The 18,783-nt window shown below is 33.7% G+C and overlaps 1 protein-coding gene across 1 annotated transcript in view; it reads left to right on the forward strand.

Moving 5' to 3' along the window:
• ssh (Protein phosphatase Slingshot) overlaps positions 1 to 18,783 on the forward strand; it is a 242,807-nt gene that overhangs the window by 99,955 nt on the left and 124,069 nt on the right. The window contains exon 5 of the mRNA XM_085819257.1: positions 14,060 to 14,238. Within this exon, the coding sequence (XP_085675383.1) occupies positions 14,060 to 14,238 (179 nt within the window). The remainder of the gene's footprint in view (positions 1 to 14,059; positions 14,239 to 18,783) is intronic.

The raw sequence follows: 18,783 nt of genomic DNA on the forward strand, positions 1-18,783 counted from the left end.
AATGGACAACACATCATTCTGAAATCCAATTATTTCAATGAATCACAGATCCAACATAAAATAAAGGGTATTAAATTTACACTGATGGATCAAAAATGGAAAATGGAGTTGGGGCAGCTTTCTATGTGTTGAAGACAGCATTGAAATTTCTACAGCTTATAAACTTAATCACTTTTCCTCTGTTTTTCAAGCAGAAATGAATGCTTTATTTCAAGTTATAAAATGTGTTCATTCAAATCTTCGTAAAAGGCAGTGTTATATTTTCTCTGATAACCAAGGAACTATAAAATCTATTGGCAAGTTTAAGTTAATATCTCCTTTAGCAGTCGCAGACACATAACCGATGGGACACTTAACTGACCATTTAGCCGACAGGGACACTTAGCCGACAGGACATTTAGCCGACAGGACACTTAGCTGACAAGGACACTTAGCTGACAGGACACTTCGCCGAAACGGACAGTTAGCCGACATGACAGACATTAAGCCGACAATGAATCTTGCTCTTCCCAATGGTTTTAGATTTCTAATACTTTCACATTTCATTACTACTTTGCTGAACAAATCACATTATTACATTCATTCCCGTATAAAATCATTTCACTCCTCCCACTAATGAAATTTTCTTTCCCTGTCAGGAAGTAGAGTGATTCGCCCTACTCCTAGGAACACTGGAACTACTTTTTTTTTTATCTAAAATGCTATTTACAGCCTATACAATTACAGGTTAGGCATCGCATATTTATTAATCTGGGATAGCACTCCGGTACGGGAATTTGTACCTCGTCGCCTGCGGCCAGAAGTAGGTTTGGTTTATGCAATTATGGCAAAGGCAGAGGTCTGTTTGCGTAATGGGAGGAATAACTTCGTGGAGGACTTTCTAAGGAAAACTGGCTTGTATACATGTTACACATAGGGAAAACCACGAAAACACCCATGCAGCCTTCTGTTAGCGGGATTCGATATTCGGACCGAACTGCCAATGTTCAGAGACTTTACCGCTCGGCTGCTGTGCGCCTAACAGAAATAGAGTGACAATTTTACTTAATATATAACCAGTCTCTTCCAATAAAAATTGCCTTTTTAGGCTAGAACTTTATAATTGCATTCAGGAAAATGAGCACCAAAAATTTCCCTATTACCATTTAGCTAAAACAGAAACGAGAAAGAGAAGGAATGAAAGAGGAAAACAATTAATGAAAAGTGAAACGAAAATTTATACATTTTTAACAGATATTGAGAAAGTTACACTTTATGAGAAAAACGGGAAGCAGTATAACATATTGCTGCGCGCGTACGGGCACAAGTCCGATGAAAAATGAACAAAATTTATTATTATCACAAAAAATGCTTAATTTTCTCAGATATTCGTTTAGTATTACAATATCTCACAGTAGTTATCTTTTAACTACTCAAACATTCAAGAGAACTTAATTCAAAACAGCTAGAGAAAGCTAATCCGCGAATTCGCTAGTCAACAAGAGCAGATTTCTAAACAAACTCTTAAAACAACAACAAACTAACTACTGAGAGGTTTTCCTCCTTTTATAAGATTTTAAAACGTGCACAAGAATTTTCTGAAACTTTCTCGAAATCAAAAAGGAGATATTTATTTATTAAATGTTAAATGCACGTGTTAATGCTAAAGAATATTTTACTTCTAAATTAAACATAATGTACCAGTTTAGTGCTTTGAATATTTACCTAAGCAAGTATTTTAAGAGAGAGGCGTGGTCAATAAAATGTTATAGAATTTTTATCTCAGGAATAGGGGCATGGCCAGCTCATTATAGAGGTCACAAATAATTTATATCTTTGCTTGTTTTAAAAATTCAATTTTTTAAAATTATTTTTAGTAACAAAATAAAATATATTTGCTAAACTAACCCATCACTACCATATGTTTCTATAAAAAGTATAATTCAAGAATAATACAATTATTTTTATTACATTATTTAGATTTTTCATGACAGGGAAAGGAAATTTCATTTGTAGGAGGAGCGAAACAATTTTGTAAGGAAAAGAATGTAACATGATGTATTGAGTAAAATAGTAATGAAACGTAAGGGTATTAGAAATTTGGAAGAGCGAGATTGGAATATTAATATCGTTAAGTAAACAAGAAAAATTATTAATGATGTGAATGTGTTCAAAAGAACCCAGTTGATTAAATGAAGAAGTTTTACCGATAATTTTTAAAAGATCTCAAATGCAATTAAGTGACTGCCGTACTTAGCTAAAAAAATTCTTTTTTCCTTTCGAAATTTAATTCATATTCCCTGACGAGAAATTTCAGCGCTTTTTCAGTTTGGCCAATATACACCAAACAGCACGTTATATATCAAACAATGCTAAATTAACACAGTAATTAAAAGCACATGAGATCTTTAAGAATCGAAAAATGAATTTTACTGATAGGCAAAGGAGCAGTCGAGAAATTTTGTAATTGATAAGCTTAAATAATTATTGGGTACATGCCAGTTAAACGTCACTGTCGGCTTAGTATCCTGTTGACTAAATGTTTTGACAGTTAAATGTCCTGTTGGCTATTTGTCCGTGTCAGCTAAATGTCCTATCGGCTAAGTGTCTTTGTCGGCTAAATGTCTTGTCAGCTATCTGTCCGTGTCGGCTAAATGACCTGTCGGCTAAATGTCCATGTCGGCTAAATGTCCTGTCGGCTAAGTGTCCGTGTCGGCTAAGTGTTCATGTCGGCTAACTGTCCTGTCGGCTAACTGGTGTCAGCTAAGTGTCCTTTCGGCTAAGTCTCACGGACCCCTCCTTTAGTTCATAATATTCAACAATTACTGACACAAACTAATGTTACTGTGCACTGGATTAAAGGCCATGCAGCTTTGCAAGCAAATGAATTGTCCAGTCAAAAGCAGGAATTACCCATGGCTTTCCATTGGACATCAAGATGCCTATGTTATGGTATGTTTCATTTGATTTGGGATTCTTCTGGGTAATAGATCATCAGTTTAAATCTAGTAAGATGGCATGTAGAAATTATAAAATTAAAAATATGAAATCGAGATTTATGAAGTAATGAAGTATTTATGATCTAAAGAGTTACAAAAAAAAAAAGCTTAATATTTATTTGTTTACCTTATTAAACATTTCTTTCAATGCAATTTGCTTCATTTTTTGTGCTAATACTTTCTCTTTAATTCTGCAGACAGACAATAATCTCTTGTTTAATTACATTATTGAAGTCCTGTAACTGCTATTTCAAGAATTCCAACTAGCTTGTCAATCCAAATTTTCTCGTTTCCAGTAACTTCTCTGTTACTTTCTTAACTATCGGTAGTGGTTTTTTCTGGATTTAGAACCATACTACAGTTTTCGCCATTCATTAATTGATTTGTGATTGAGAAGCATTGTCATCACAATGAAAAACTTCTTTTATATAATCTTTAATTATTACCACTTCTCCACATTTCTTTACAAAATCCGTTAATTGGTTCCTGGATAGGATAGTCACGGGAGACGAGTCTTTGTGTTATCAATATGACGCTGAAACCAAGCGTCAAAAACTCCGAATGGCAGTCTCCAAGTTTACCAAGGCAGAAAAAATTTTGATTTGAAAAGTCCAAAATCAAAGTCATGTTAATCGCTTTCTTCGATTGTGATGGACTCATTCATCATGAATTTCTTCCTCCTAACATGACTATCAATGGACAGTTCTACACAGAAGTTCTTGACCGACTTCGAAAACGAATTCGTAGAGTGAGGCCTCATTTTCAACAAAATGGGAGTTGGTTGCTGCTACATGATAATGCCCGCCCCCACATTGTGTTGCCTGGGAGGCGATTCTTAGCCCAGCATGGTGTCGTTGAAATGCAGCATCCACCATACTTTCCAGACCTAGCACCCGCAGACATTTTCCTGTTTTCTAAGCTGAAAAATTCACTGAAGTGAACAAGATTTCAGGATGTCGAAGCCATCAAGAAAACTGTAACTTCACTATTAAGAGCATTCCAAAAGAGGACTTTAAAACGTGTTTTTGAAATGTTTACAGCCGAGCACAGACGTGCATTACGGCTGATGGGGATTACTTTGAATCATATTAAATGGCTATGTGTTTAACCTTTTTTTCTTCTGAGTTATTCCATGAGTCCTGGAAATTAATAGCCAGACCTTGTACATATTTGGCTATGCATCTTGAGCTTGGCAACTAACATCAAGTTCCGTTAAATTTTATCTTTTTTCTATCGCGCACTGAGACAATTAAGCCTGAATTGTATCAGTTTAATTATTTATTATATTTATGTCTATTTCTTACATATGCTTAAGGCTTATCAGAGTTCTGAATTTTCCCACATATACTTAAGCCTAATTGAGAGCCAGCACTAGATATCTTACCGCCTGATGCAGTCTCTGTGGCTCCTAAATTCTGTGACACAGTGCGGCCACGCAAGGCCTGGTGCTGGTTCTGGGTTATGTGAATAACAAATCGGTTATTCTTAATCCAAATAGCCCTAAATGTAATCTTTGGGTCTATGAGTATCATCAACAAAATCTATTTTTAGCATATGGAAAGAAAGTTTTTGTAAATTTTTCCTCGTCAACATTTTTTAACAAATTTAAATTTGTAATCATCGCCAGGCGTAATGTCAACATAAAACGTTACCATACTCCTTTATTATTTAATTACTAATATAAAAAAAAATTAGGCATTGCTATATGAGTCATTGCCCAATTTGTCATGTGTTGATAAACATGCAGTGATGAGAGGAAAGTATAATAAATAATGATTCGCCAGGTTGGCATCAGATCAACGATGTATCTATGGGATGTTTGGGTTTGAGATGTATGCCAAGTACATATGCAGCAACGGAGCCAAATTACTGATCGTACAAATTTATGCTAAAATAATTTTTTCTTCAATAACAAGGTATTTTATTTAGTGTCGAAGTGAAATTAAGAATTGGGACTCTCCAGATGTTTCATTATGCACGGAGGAGGAAATCAAATGTGCATGCGTAAAGCCTACAAAAAAACATTGTTGGTGGTTTTGAGGTCCAGATTTTAGATCATTTCGGATAATGAACGTCCGGATTTCGGACATTGTACTATATATGGTACCTTTGATGAAAAAGATTTCTTTTCCGCTGTTCACGAGTCAGGAGCCCTTGGACATATGCAACTATTATCTGTTTTTTGTTCGTATGCTGGGCTTTCGCTGTAAAATTTAGAGCGATGTGAAAGGAAATTCGAAAGTGCAATTTACATTAAAATTTTTCCAGTATTGATATTACCTGCTAATTGCATTAAAGTAAGCTAACTACAGAGCACAGGAAATATAGTAAGGCTAGAATTCTGTTATTGCAGACGTCGAGTTTACTACTGTATGCAAATAAAATTTTTGAATTGGTTTCGTCTAGTTGAACCTTGCTAATGGCCAAATGATAAAACAGTTGCTAAATATTGATAGTTTGATTTGGGTTCAAACATAGGTGAATGGGTTGACTGCATCATAGGTGTTTTGTGCAAAGTAAGTTTGCCTTAAAAAGCCCTTCACGATGGCAGTCCTCATATGTTTGTAATAAATAGCTTTCCTATGCTCTGCAATATCCAAATAGTCTAAATTAGTTTTAGTTGAAAATAAATAAATTGTGCATTTTGTTTTGTAAAAAAAAAAAAAAAAAAAGTTTTTTAAAGGAAAGAAGGGAAAAAATATTCTATATTTATTTCTAACTGAGCTAGCCAAGCCATGTGAACAAAACTTAATTTTGCTTCTTTTTGTTGAAGCAGAAATATGCTGTGCATTTGGGTGAATAAAAAGTTTTTTTACAATTCAGTTTTGCCGTAGAATGCCTGTTTTGTATTTTATTTTATGGAAATTAAAATCTTTACTCTTTTTGTTGCAAACCCTTGGTGGGGAAAACATTATACAGTCAAAAGTCTTTAATCTGGTTGTCCATAATCCGGAATGATCTATAATCCGGACCTCAAAGCTACAAACTTTCTTCGCATGCGTAAACGCACAATGTGTTTACGCATGCGCATAATAGTTGCTGCAATAAGTTGCTGAAACTTGCTTTGCCTTTGTTGGAAAATATGACTTATTGTAACCCTTTTACTGCATCATCTCTCCTCCTTGAAATGTTTATTTTGCTTAGTTCTTATTTTAAAGTAATATAGTAGTTACTTCTACTTCTTTTTCTTACTGCCACTGTTTGTGTTGAGAACGGACTGTTTCAACCTAATTAAGATGCAAAAACGGAACGTGATGTTACGTCATCTGGAATGCCGAATCGTGCCGATAGCTGATTGGTTGCCGTGAGATGACGTCATGCCTACTTCTGGTATAAGTATCTCGCGTAGCTCTGGATCAGCCCAGTAGTCTGAGGGATCTCGTGAGAGTAGCATGTCGCTTGCAAGTGCTCGTTCCACCAGATCTGGTTCTTCGATTTCATCATCCTGTCCTAGGCCTAATCGCCGCACTTGCGTGGCCACGTGCTCAGAGATTTCGAGTTTTGACTGTCGTACATGTAAGACGTACATCTGCTCGCTCCTGATTTCGCTCGCTAAAAGTTGACAGTATAGAAACTCATAAGAGTTTAACTGCATTACTTAATGCCAAAGGAGTGAAATATCACTCATTTATTTTACCCGAAAACAAGAAGGTTAAAGTTGTTATACGCAGCTTACCGATCGAGACGCCAACCTAAGAGATAGCTGATGAACTGATAGATAGAAGTTTCCCAGTTGAACGAGTCTCGCAATTAGTAAGACGCAGAAATGGAGAAAAATTTAATCTGCTCCTGTTTCTAGTTATTTTGAAGAGGAATGAAAAAGCGAGAGGGTACATAATATAACTAAATTATGTTTGCTGAATGTTAAAGTAGAAGCTTACAAAGGAAGGAAAGGGCCGGTACAATGCTTTCGGTGTCAGGCATTTCATCATGTCCTCGACAACTAGTAAGAATTGTAGAATTTGTGGGATCTGCATTCCATAACAAGCAAAGTGTTGCACTCCTTATGCTGGACGTGGCAAAAGCCTTTGACCGCGTCTGGCATGAGGGGCTCGTCTTCAAGCTTATCAACGTGGGACTTCCTACAGAACTCATTCTTCTGATCTCCTTTTTGCAGAACCGCACTTTCTTCGTCGCTCAAGGAAATGAAAAATCCAATTCAAGACCTATAAGATCCAGCGTCCCACAAGGAAGTATTCTCGGTCCAGTACTATATCTTTTCTACATATCAGATTTTCCTCACCCTGGTTTGAACAATTACTCTCTGTTAGCACGTTATGCCGACGATACGGCGATTGCAATTAAATCCATCCAAGCTAATCATGCAATAGACAAAATGCAAAATTACCTCTATGCCGTAGAAGACTGGTGCACAAATTGGCGCGTAAAAATCAATGCTAGCAAGTCACAACTTTTAATTCTTAGCAAAACTAAGAAAAACATTGCTTTTAAAGACCTCTCTACCTTTTTCAGGAAGCTGTTCCTCTGGTCACAAAGGCCAAATACTTAGAAATTATTTTGAACCAAAGGCTCACATGGTCTAATCACATTAATAGTGTCAAGAGCAAAGCCATGGGCATAATATGCAGATTTCTCCCGGTCATTGGAAAATATTCAAATCTTAGCATGCGTACCAAAAAACATATATATATACCACTTGCATTTGACCGATACTTTGTTATGCTGCTCCTGCTTGGAACACGGTCACTCAAACTCAACTGCATCAATTACAAGTAGTGCAAAACAAATTTCTGCGCATTATTTCTGATTCACACTATCTTATCCGCAATAAACTTTTACACAGAGACTTAAAACTTGAGACGATTTCAGATTACATCAGAAGATCTAATGAAATATTCTTCAACAAAGCTGTGCAATGTGACTTTGTTAATTACTCCCAAGTCTTTAATTATGAAATTCTCTTCGAAGATAGAAGCGTCAGACCACTTGCAGCTCATACCTTCATGGGAGGTGATGACAACTTTTTCACTTAGATCCTCAATTGTTAGCTATTTATACTTCCAATGCATCTGATTTTGATCAAAGTTCTTCTGTAGCTTCGTTGAATAGTTGTATTTAAATTGTGTTGTATAGTTGTTTTGTATTGTGTTGTATTTAGTACTACTGATTGATGTTGTTTAATTGTATTTGAATTTGTCATTGGAACTATTGCTGTAGTGTATCTTCTCGTATTGTTGTCATTGATTTCCATTGTCTTGGGTCCTCCTTGAAAGCTATGATCGCTCGTCACGTTTTGAGAACTTGTCCGATTGGATTGTCTTGCTCCTTTTGGTACTTCTCTTCTTGCCCTTATCTCCGTTTTCTCATCTGAGATTTTCTCCATGTCCGGATTTATTTATGTCAAGTGCCCTTGGGCTTTGATTCTGGAACCGGCAACATTGCTCTTCGCAATAGCTCGGTCAATTATAGAGTCTAAGTCTAAGGCTCAGCCCTTCTAGTTCCTGCTTTTTTGGCTCTTGGGTGTGCGGTTTCCAGCCCCTTTTGAAGGATGCGTGCAGTCCGGTGAATAAGTTCCTTGGTTCCTGTCCACAAGATAACTATTCCTGAATAAGTTCCTTGGTTCCTGTATACAAGATGACCTTTCCAGAATAGGTTCCTTGGTTCCAGAGGCTACAATGTTAGTGACTGCCGTGGGCGGCATCCATGTTCTTCATGAAGGCGGCATTTAAAATAAGTTAGCGGTGATTCCTCGTGTTCAACTACTGTAAGTGGAGTTAGACCGGATTTAAGTGCTTTCAAGGACATAATTTAAATTTCAGGTGCTTTCTTGACCATTGATCATGGACTTATTGAATGTGTAGCCAATTTCATTTGAGACCGCATAATTTCTGTTTAGGACATTTTGTTTGTATTGAATGGTAATATGATATAATTATAATAATAATTATTAAATTATTATTTGATGTAATATATTTAATATTACATTACAGGTAAAATATTATTTGATGAATGAAAGTTTGAAAATGATCGTTATATTATATTTTTTCTAAGACTCTGATATTGTTTAAATTTATTCTTTGTGTTTTTATATATATATTGTTAATAAATTGGATAAGTTTGAAACCTTTTTATTGTCTTCAATGTCTGCACAACATATAATCTCAGGGAGCTTTTATTGCTACTACTGCTAAATGTTTAATTTTATAAACTTTAAACTTTCCTTTAGCATCAGCCTTTCTAAAAGACAATCTGATTGGAGCTGCGAAAATTAGCTCTATGCCAGCTGCTTAAATAATGCTCACGCATAATTCGCCAAGATGGTGATCGCTTCCAGCGTTCGCATAAAAATTACTTCTTGAGGAGATTGTGGTATGAAATTCCTAGACATTTCCTGATGACTGAATTATTTTAATTCCCTGACTTTTTTAGTCAATTTTTGAATTCCTTGACTTTTCCTCTTTTTACAGGTTTCCCAGGTAGCGTAGCAGCCCTTCATAATAGTACTTACTGTATTTTCTTAAATGAGCTTCAATTAACGTGGTTATCTTACAAAGGTGATATTTAATGCTTATTTATGTTCCTAGAAATATTAACTTCTTCCAAAGATGGGCAAAAAATTCACTGCAATTTTTTTAATGAAAATCACATATTTATGACTAATTGTTCAAGATATATATACTGTCAAAAGTCTTTAATCCGGAATGATCTATGATCCGGACCTCAAAGCTACAAACTTTCTGCGCATGCGCATAAAACGTTTATGCATGTGCGTTTAATGTATAACGGACAGTATAAGCTAAGATAAAATTGTCTAATTATCTATTTCAGTTAATGTTGCAGATTGCATTGTTCCTTAATCTTCTAATTAGATCTGGCTTATTATTTTTTGCAAACTGTTAGAGCAATTTTATAAAAGTAAGCTTGAACTTTCGATTATGTCAAAAAGGATTTCCATTTCTGGAGCTGCCAAAAGATCTACAAAGCGAAAGCATGCTTCGATGTCCGTCAAACAAAAAGTGAATTTGCTGCAAAAAATGGATGAAGGCATATCCTTTGTTTCTCTAACCATTCCAAAATTAGTTTATCAATTTCACGCTGCTCTGCGGGTAAGGGAGGGACGTCGCGGTGCGCAATGAACTCGAAGTTGATCTGTCAGCACTATCCTTATCGTCAGGGCAGATGTTTTTATTTTATTTGGCTTATAATTCCTTACTAATTATAGTATTTCATCTCGATGTACTGCATCTTTGATATGATTTAAATAAAATTCCTCGTCATTATAAATATCACGAAAACACATAAAATATTTTTCTGGTTGCAATTTTCTAATTTTGACTATGCGTAATGTATGCTTTACGCATGCGCACATTGAAAGAAATGTTTAATAAAGTAAACAAATAAACATTAAGCTTTTTTTTTTTTTTTTTTTTTTTTTTTTGAAAATTTTGATATTGTTTAGATCATAGTTGCTCTTTATTTCATAAATTACATCTTCATAATTTTAATTTTATAATTTCTGCATGCCATCTTACCAGATTTAAACTGATGATCTATAATCCGGAATCACCAAAGTCCCGACGAGTCTGGATTAAAGACTTTTGACTGTATATATAAAAATAATAGCAGTCCTACATGTACATAATAATAAATAAATATAAACCTATAGGAAGCAAACCTGTTGCCCAAACTTTTTTTAATATTCAGATAGATTGTGATCATGTTATCTCGGGTATTCGTTGAAATTAGTTGAATTTCTGTTGAAAAAAATGCTTACTTCAATGCATGTTTTATATAATTTCTAATGTTTACATTTTTGAGCATGTATATAAATTTTGAGCATAAATATTCTTGATAAAAACCTAACTGAGGGAAGATGAGTACATCATGATCAGTTCTACACAATTTTAATTTAAAATTTATAATGCACTGAAGTGCCATTAATTTACATGCACTGAAGTGCCATTAAGTTATGATCAACAGTTTAATATGAAGCAGGACCTCCTTTTACTCTGAAATCTCCCAACACCCAATGAGGCATCTACTCGACAACATGCTGATAGGTAGTCAGAGATATCTGGTACGTGGCACTTATGAACTGGTCCTGTGATTCTTGCACATTGCAAGGTAGTAACATGGCAGTATGAATCCAGTTTTCTAGTGGAATCACAAAAATTTTGTTGATATCATGTCAGATGAATTTAGAGGCTAACATATGACTTGAAATTCAGCAAAATGTTCCTTAAACCACTCCCTGACGATTTGGCTCTTTTGGTGCATTGTCTTGTTGATAAATGCCATCACCCATTGGGAACACTGTTGCTGCGAAGGGATGCGCCTGGTCTGCAATAATGTTTACACAGCACGCAGATGTCAAGTGTTATTCTATGGAATTTTTTGTTCTAATGTGCTCCATGAAAATATTGCCCACACCATAATACTGCTGCCACCACCTTGTGTCTGGCCAACTAAGAACCCAGGTGCCATTGGAAATCAGTATATTTGAACTTGCCCATGAATATGATTGCCAAGAAAACATGGTTTGTTGGACTAGGCGACTTTCTTCCATTCTTTTGTGGTCTAGTGTGCATATTCTTTGGCCTATTGCAGGTGCTATTGGTGATGATGTGCAGTCAGCGTGGGGTCACAATTCGGGTGTTGGCTGCGCAACAGTGAAGTGCAGTAGTATACACTGCACTTTGTGTTTAGATGCACTGTTTAGGTTGCCACTGTTGTAGCTGCTGGTGATTTGGTCGTTGTACTCTTACAGTGATGGGGAACAATGCGTAACAGTCATTGCTGTTTTTTGGTATTAGTACACAGTGGTCAACAAACTGCTGCCCGGCAACTTGTCATTTCACCAAGTGTACACCACTTTCGATGAGTACTCACAATGGTTGCACATGAGCACCAAATACACCATTTCTTATATCGATGTTCCTAGGTGCCGGGCAATAATGGTTTGACTTTTATCAAAAAATGTTCAATCAGCTGCTGTTTCCATTATATCACTAAATATTGTGTGTGTGAAAAAACAGTGCATGGGCTTTTATGTACACCAGCATCAGCCTGTGTCTACTGTGGTTTTATCTTCGGTTGAGCACATTGCATTTGGCTAGGGGTGGTCATAATGTAATGGCTCTTTGGTGAGGGGTGGTCATAATGTAATTTCTCTTTGGTGAGGGGTGGTCATAATGTAATGGCTCTTTGGTGAGGGGTGGTCATAATGTAATGGCTTTTTAGTGCATATGATAGTAGCAATGTATGAAATGCCAGCATAGAATGCCTGGAATTTTTAGGCAAAGTATGAAATTTGAATATTAAAGACTTAGGCATTGTATATAATATCTAGGCATTGTATAGAATGACAAATGCTGTTTAGTTAACAAATGATAAAAAAGGTCATGATAAGGTTATTTAAAAAAAATTCATTCTTCAAAAATTCAAATGTTAAAAAATAACGAAAGACTGCCATTTATTGAAAATATGTTTAAAAATATAATTGAGATGATTTTAGAACACCATAATAAATTTGTATTCTCTATCTGGCTGATATGGAAATCAATAAAATCTATCTGCCACTTTAATTAAATACAGAAAAACCCATAGGCTCCACAACAATACCTTTTTTTGTACCTTTCTATTTTTTCTTGCAGGGTCTACAAACGTGAATGTACAGTTCAGTATATATGTAACGTTTTTGTATTTGGTTCAAAGTTCTTTCAGTATTCAGTCATGTCGTCCATGTCCATTAGCCAAAGGAGTTTCATGAAGTACGTGAAATAACTCAGTGTCTGTAATGCATACTGTATAGTGCTGATGCCTTCTTTTACAGGATAAATGATTTTACTTTTGTTTTTCACAAACATCACACCATAGCAATTCAGGAACCATTAGTCGCATGGTTCCTTCTTAGTAATCATTTTGGCTATGTTTTTTACATCATTTATTAACTTCTGGTAAGTCATTTTAGTTATTCAAAGTGAATCAGAGATGTATTTCATACTGTGCTGGTTTGTCATTTGGCATTCTACACAGTACATAGGTATTGCATGAAATGTTTATTCATTTCATACATTGCTGACTACTTTTCAGCACTCTATAAAACGTGGATTTCATACTTTGCCGGTAACATATATATCAAATAGATTTGTGAATATCTGTGTGCATGTAAGTAGTGTTATCAAAATCAAGTAAAGAATTTCATGAAAGCAGTTTCAATATGTAGGTCTTAAAATACGAATTTAGTTTTTTTAATATGATTCAGTTTAGAATGAGAAATTTAGTTGGTAATATGCTCATAATACTTTAATAATGAATTAGTATTCCTTTAAGTCACTGTTCAATTGTTGTATGATTATCCTAGGTCTTGACAACTTGTATCGATACTTAAATAATTAGTTAATATGCTTTAAAAGAATTGTTTTTTGATTTCATATGCATATGTTTACTTAACAATACATAAACTGGTTCATATTTGAAAAGAAGATTGTAGTATTTCATTTTTAAATAAAGTAAAGACTCAAAAGGTATATCTGCATTCATGCATTCCGTGTTTATACAGTAAACTACTTTTCATTGATTTCCACTATATTGTTAGGCACTTCAGTTTCACCAGAAGATTACCATAGCTCTATCTAAAATGCTATAGGTGCAAATTTTCCATAGGTAATTGTTCCAATTTATTGCTATTTTGTTAGCCACGCGCGCTATACTTCTCCTCATTCAATAGCTATTAATTCTCCCAACCGCTATAAGTGAACTGGAAGTGTAATCCCAAATATGAATGTGCAGCCATCTTTTTTCCCCAAAATGTAAGGAAAAAATACAGCAATAACAGATAATTGGTATTCTTATTCATAAAAACAAAAGGTGACTTATCAAGAATCAATCAGGGTTATATCAAACAAAAGTGCAGATGTTATAAGTGTATTATGATGCTATATTTATTCATAATAAACACTAAGTCATGCTCCTTGGTGACAGTTTTATGGTTAACAGAATAATATATAAGTACCAAAAATGTATAATCAATTTTTGTGAAAAGATTAGCCTTTGACACTAAACTTCGTTCTAATTTAAAATTAATTTGTTTAAATAAAAATTTATAATTGTATTTTCAGGCTGTAAAATTGGAAAGCATTCATAATGGTCGCACTAGATACCTTGTAGTTGTGTCCCACACAGGAAAGTTTCAGACTGAAGAAAGTTGTCTACTGGGTATTGATTGTAACAAAGAGACAACAATCGGCCTTGTTCTTCCTGTATGGGCTGATACTAGAATAACATTGGATGGAGATGGGTAAGACAAATATTTTTTAAATCATTATATATTTTTAACGTATTACTTGCAGAATAAAAAATAATAATATATTATACTGCTGTAAGTTAATAATGCTTTAATAGGGAATATGGTTACGTGAAAACTTTGCTCTTATCCTGTTTCGCACAGATTTTGTGGATCAGAGAGCTAGTGTAATTTTCCTTCCTTCATCTTCTCCTGAAAACATTTTATTCACTATCGCCTTTTGTTAGTGTTTCTGAAGTTGTTATAGTTCTTTCTTGTTGAGTTTATTTTTTTATATTTCTTTAATAACTTGTCCATATCTTCATTTCTAACTCCTCAGTCCGTGGTTTTGCCTAAAAGTATGTTATCAAGAGATAACAAAAATGTGGTGAGTCCCTTACTACCAGGTTTTGTTCAAGAGATTTACGCAATGGAAAACATTACAATAAAATCCCTGAGTGTTAATTATGTGGCATAGGTTACCTCAAAATATGTTTTGTCCTGGTCTTCATCTTTTTGTTCTGAATGCTTGTTTGTTAATAAAATTTCTCATGAAGTAAGATGTTTGTGATCCAAGGCTCTACAGCACTACGTAAGCTATGACATAACTATAAATATTTTTAATTTATTAAAAAGTGGGAAACATAAGCTAATGCCATTCCATGGTTTAAATTGTATCATTTATTTCTTTGTAATGCAAGAAATCTTGTTCCTTTTTTTGGAACATTGTCTAGATGAAAAGCAGTTATCCTGTAAGCTAAATTTAATACAGTGTAGTTTACTTTAAAAATAAATAAATGAATGAAATATGTAAATTACCTCTGTGTAAAGTGTGTATATTCAAATAGTTTATCTAAATTAATTATAAATTGAAGAATAAAGCAAATTTTTTTTATGCTTTCAATACATAAATTCTAAATCTGTACTATGTGCGACACATTAAAATATATCAAAATGCATAGTAATTAAGTAGTAACTGGTTACAATGAAAGTTTTCTGAAAAAAAAAAAAAAAAAAAAAGGTTCTTAATAATGTTAGGAAAAAAACCTATCAAAACAGTACCTTTAGGGCAGGTAGTAATCACCACCCAAATCTATGATTTTCTGCCAATGTTTTGGTATTTTTTCAAAGCCTTCGGCCGAGAAACTTGGTACATGCAAATCCAGAAACAGATCGTCATTTTAGACGTCCTGTGCAGATTGAAAGATAGCACCAACAAGATGTAGCTGCAGGTGTGAAAAAAAGTAGAAGTCCGAAGGAACAATTTCGGGCTATATTGTGGGTGTGGCAAAAGATCTCATTCGAGTCCATACAGAGTCCATCCAGTGATTGCATACACATGTGGTCTTGCATGCTCTTAATGGAACATTATCTTTTTCGACCTTTTACCTTCAGTTTGATGTTTTTCCTTGATAGCAGTGTTAACATGGACTAGCATCTCGCTGTACACCTTACTGTCGAAGGTTCCTCCCCCCAGATACACTCTGTGGATAACACCATGGCAATCCCACCAGATACAAAGCATGACCTGTTTGTTGGTCAAATGCAGAAAATTGTTTCTGTGACACATGAGAAAAATCCGATGAAGTTAGCCTGTCCACCAGGTTTCAAACTACCACTGCTCTCAATGTTATCCACTCGGCTGTTAATGAATACTAATTATGAAAGACGGTAATAATGTTTCTCAGTCTGAAAGCTTTTTGTTCATTTTGTAGAAGGTTTCTCATTTTATTCTAATGCAGAATCTTTGGGTGAAATTTTCATTACATGATGTATTGTTATTCCTTCATATAAAAACTGATTTGACAACTTCTTTTCCTGGCAGAATAACTGTATAAAAAGGACACTCTTTATAATTGTGATTTTTTAACTCACGAGGGCGCACTTCTGTAAAATGGACCCATCTGATTAAAGAAACGTTTAAAGAAAGTTCCTATTTTCCCCCAAGCGGTTGTGATGCAGTGTTAGCCTCCTCAAAAGCCATCGTCTTTTCCAAAGTTTTTCACTGGGAATTTGATTCTAATTTTTGTTTTGACAGAATCTGGTCTTTCAGATCCAGCATGCCTATTCGCATTCTGTAACGTAGTTCATTTGTGGTAACAGAGAAAACTGCAACTATGTCACATAATTTATCCTATAAGGAAGAAATGTTATGTTTGCAAAAATTATTAGATGTATGAAGTGTTGAAGTCTCCATTGAAGAAAGTTATAATGAATTTTTTAGTTCTCATTATACTGATTTAGAAATTGAGATACATTCTGAAAACAAAAATGATAATAACATTTATTGCTTTATTGGATAACTGCTAGAAATATTACACTGTCAGTGAGCTCATAACAGTTGAGGAAAAACGTGAAGCTTTCTGAGGAAGATGTTCTTTCAGGCAGTATATTCCTAATAAACCTGAAAAATAATTTCTGAATAGGGAATAATGTAATGAATTTCTAATAAATTCTTTATTAACATAATACATTTTTCTATTCCTTTAAAAATTTTTGTTTCATAAAAAATATTATAGAAATTAAAATTTTAATTTTCATAATTTGCATATTTTTAAAGTTTATCATAATATTTTGGTATAAATGTAACACTTTTACCTGAAGAGTAACAGTTTTTTCTTCAAAAAACACGAGCTGGGTGTTTTGGACCCAGGGGCATGTGCTCCTTTTACTCAAAAGAGCGTGCGCGCTACCAGGTTAAGCAAATTTAATAAATTAAAATAGTTCAACAATTGTATACCATTGTTGTATAAGGGTTAAAAATGGCTTTATGACAAATAGGTGGGTATCTGAGAGTAAATGTACATTTAGTTATGTAATTAACATTTATTTATTCTTTTACAATAGTTTGCACTAATGTTGTGTTTACTATATCTAACATGGGCCTTATAAGAGATAGACTAACCCAGAAGGTGGGGCACGCGTCACCGACATGTTGGCAAGAAAGAGTAGGGACGATCTGGTTTACTTTAACACTGAAACCTATGGCGTTTGTATCACATAACTCTTTTTAATTATTAAATCTGATACGTTGTATAGTGATGAAATTATGAAAGCCACAGTTTTTTCCAAATAGGATTTAATATATCTCATTAAAGCAGTTTTTACTGCATTTCACGCATTTTTTTCAAGCGTAATTCTTGTACAAACATCTTTACTTTGGTAAAACGGTAAAAACTCTAGGCACAAAATTTATTAACTTAATTTTGCGTATAAATAACGTAAAATTAAATAAGATTGATAGTACTTGATGCTTTGAAATAAGTAAGGTAAAATTAAACAAGATCTGATAATTTTTTTTTAATTTAGCAGTGATTTTCAAAACTATAATAACATTACAAAACAATCATTTATTTGATTGTATCATCATTAACTTATTGACATTAAAGTCGAATATTTATTTTAGAAATTTATAAAATTCGTAGTATAAAATTTTCTGTGTGTAATGGGGGGGGGGGAAGGTAAAATAAAATCTAGCAGCACTCAGATTTTATATTACGCACAAAAGGAACCTTTTTTAACGTTTTGTGCATTACCTATATTTATTGAATATCATATTCTTCACCCGTAAACTGCATATATTTGAAAACAGCATATCTTTAGAATTTCCACACTGGAGATAAAACTGTTATTTTCCGTACAGTGTTACCATTGCTCGCTTTGAACTCATTGAGCTTGTTAATCAAAAATTCATTTAAGTTTTACAAAATCTGAAATAGATTAAAATAAATTCGAAATTCGGCCGTCCAGATGCCCATGATCGGGTGGAAAATTACATTATTTAAAATTTGATGGCTCTAGATACCGCCGTTTATGTCACAGTGCGAGAAACACACATATATTCATGCAGGTTCTTCATTATTTAATTTCTTTAAATATAATACGGGGCGATAGTATTTGGTAACAACAACTTGCAAGGTAACACGGACATTTATAGTAAAACAGCGCAAAATGCCGCTATGGGCTAATAAATTAAATTAACAGTAAATAAAAAAAAATCTTATGCAGAAATAAAAATAAATTTAAAAAATAATCACTATAAAATACAAGCAAAACTAATTATTACGGTTAAATACAATTTTAATATCAGAATTAAATGTATAAAAATTTTTAAGGAGTCAAAAAAAAATTTTTAAGGAGTCACCATGATGTATTACGAAATAAAATTCCTTCATAGAAATTGTGATATAATACTCATCTATAATTTTAAAAAAGCAACACAATTTAGAATTTAAAAAAAAACTTTCAAAAATTCGTTTTTAAATATTTTAGTATTTTTTATTTATTTACACCAATAAAAAGCATAAAAATTGCAAGAGAAAATTGCTTGTTTGAAATTTTCTATTAGTTCAGATTTAAAATATTATTTTCTAAAAGAAGTAGTTACAAATTTCCTTACAGCATAGGAAAAGCTAAAAAAATATCCAGCCCTGAAAGCATGCAATAGCTTTATAATTATTTGGAACGTTAATTATGCTTGATAAATATGCTAAATTTTTAAAAATCAATCTCAATTTCAAAAATAAAAATATGTAGAAATTCTAATTTGTGAAATGAGGC

Source organism: Stegodyphus dumicola, chromosome 6, assembly GCF_044657685.1.
Source record: "Stegodyphus dumicola isolate Sdum_Otavi_A_Nest chromosome 6, ASM4465768v1".
Lineage (NCBI taxonomy): Eukaryota > Metazoa > Arthropoda > Arachnida > Araneae > Eresidae > Stegodyphus > Stegodyphus dumicola.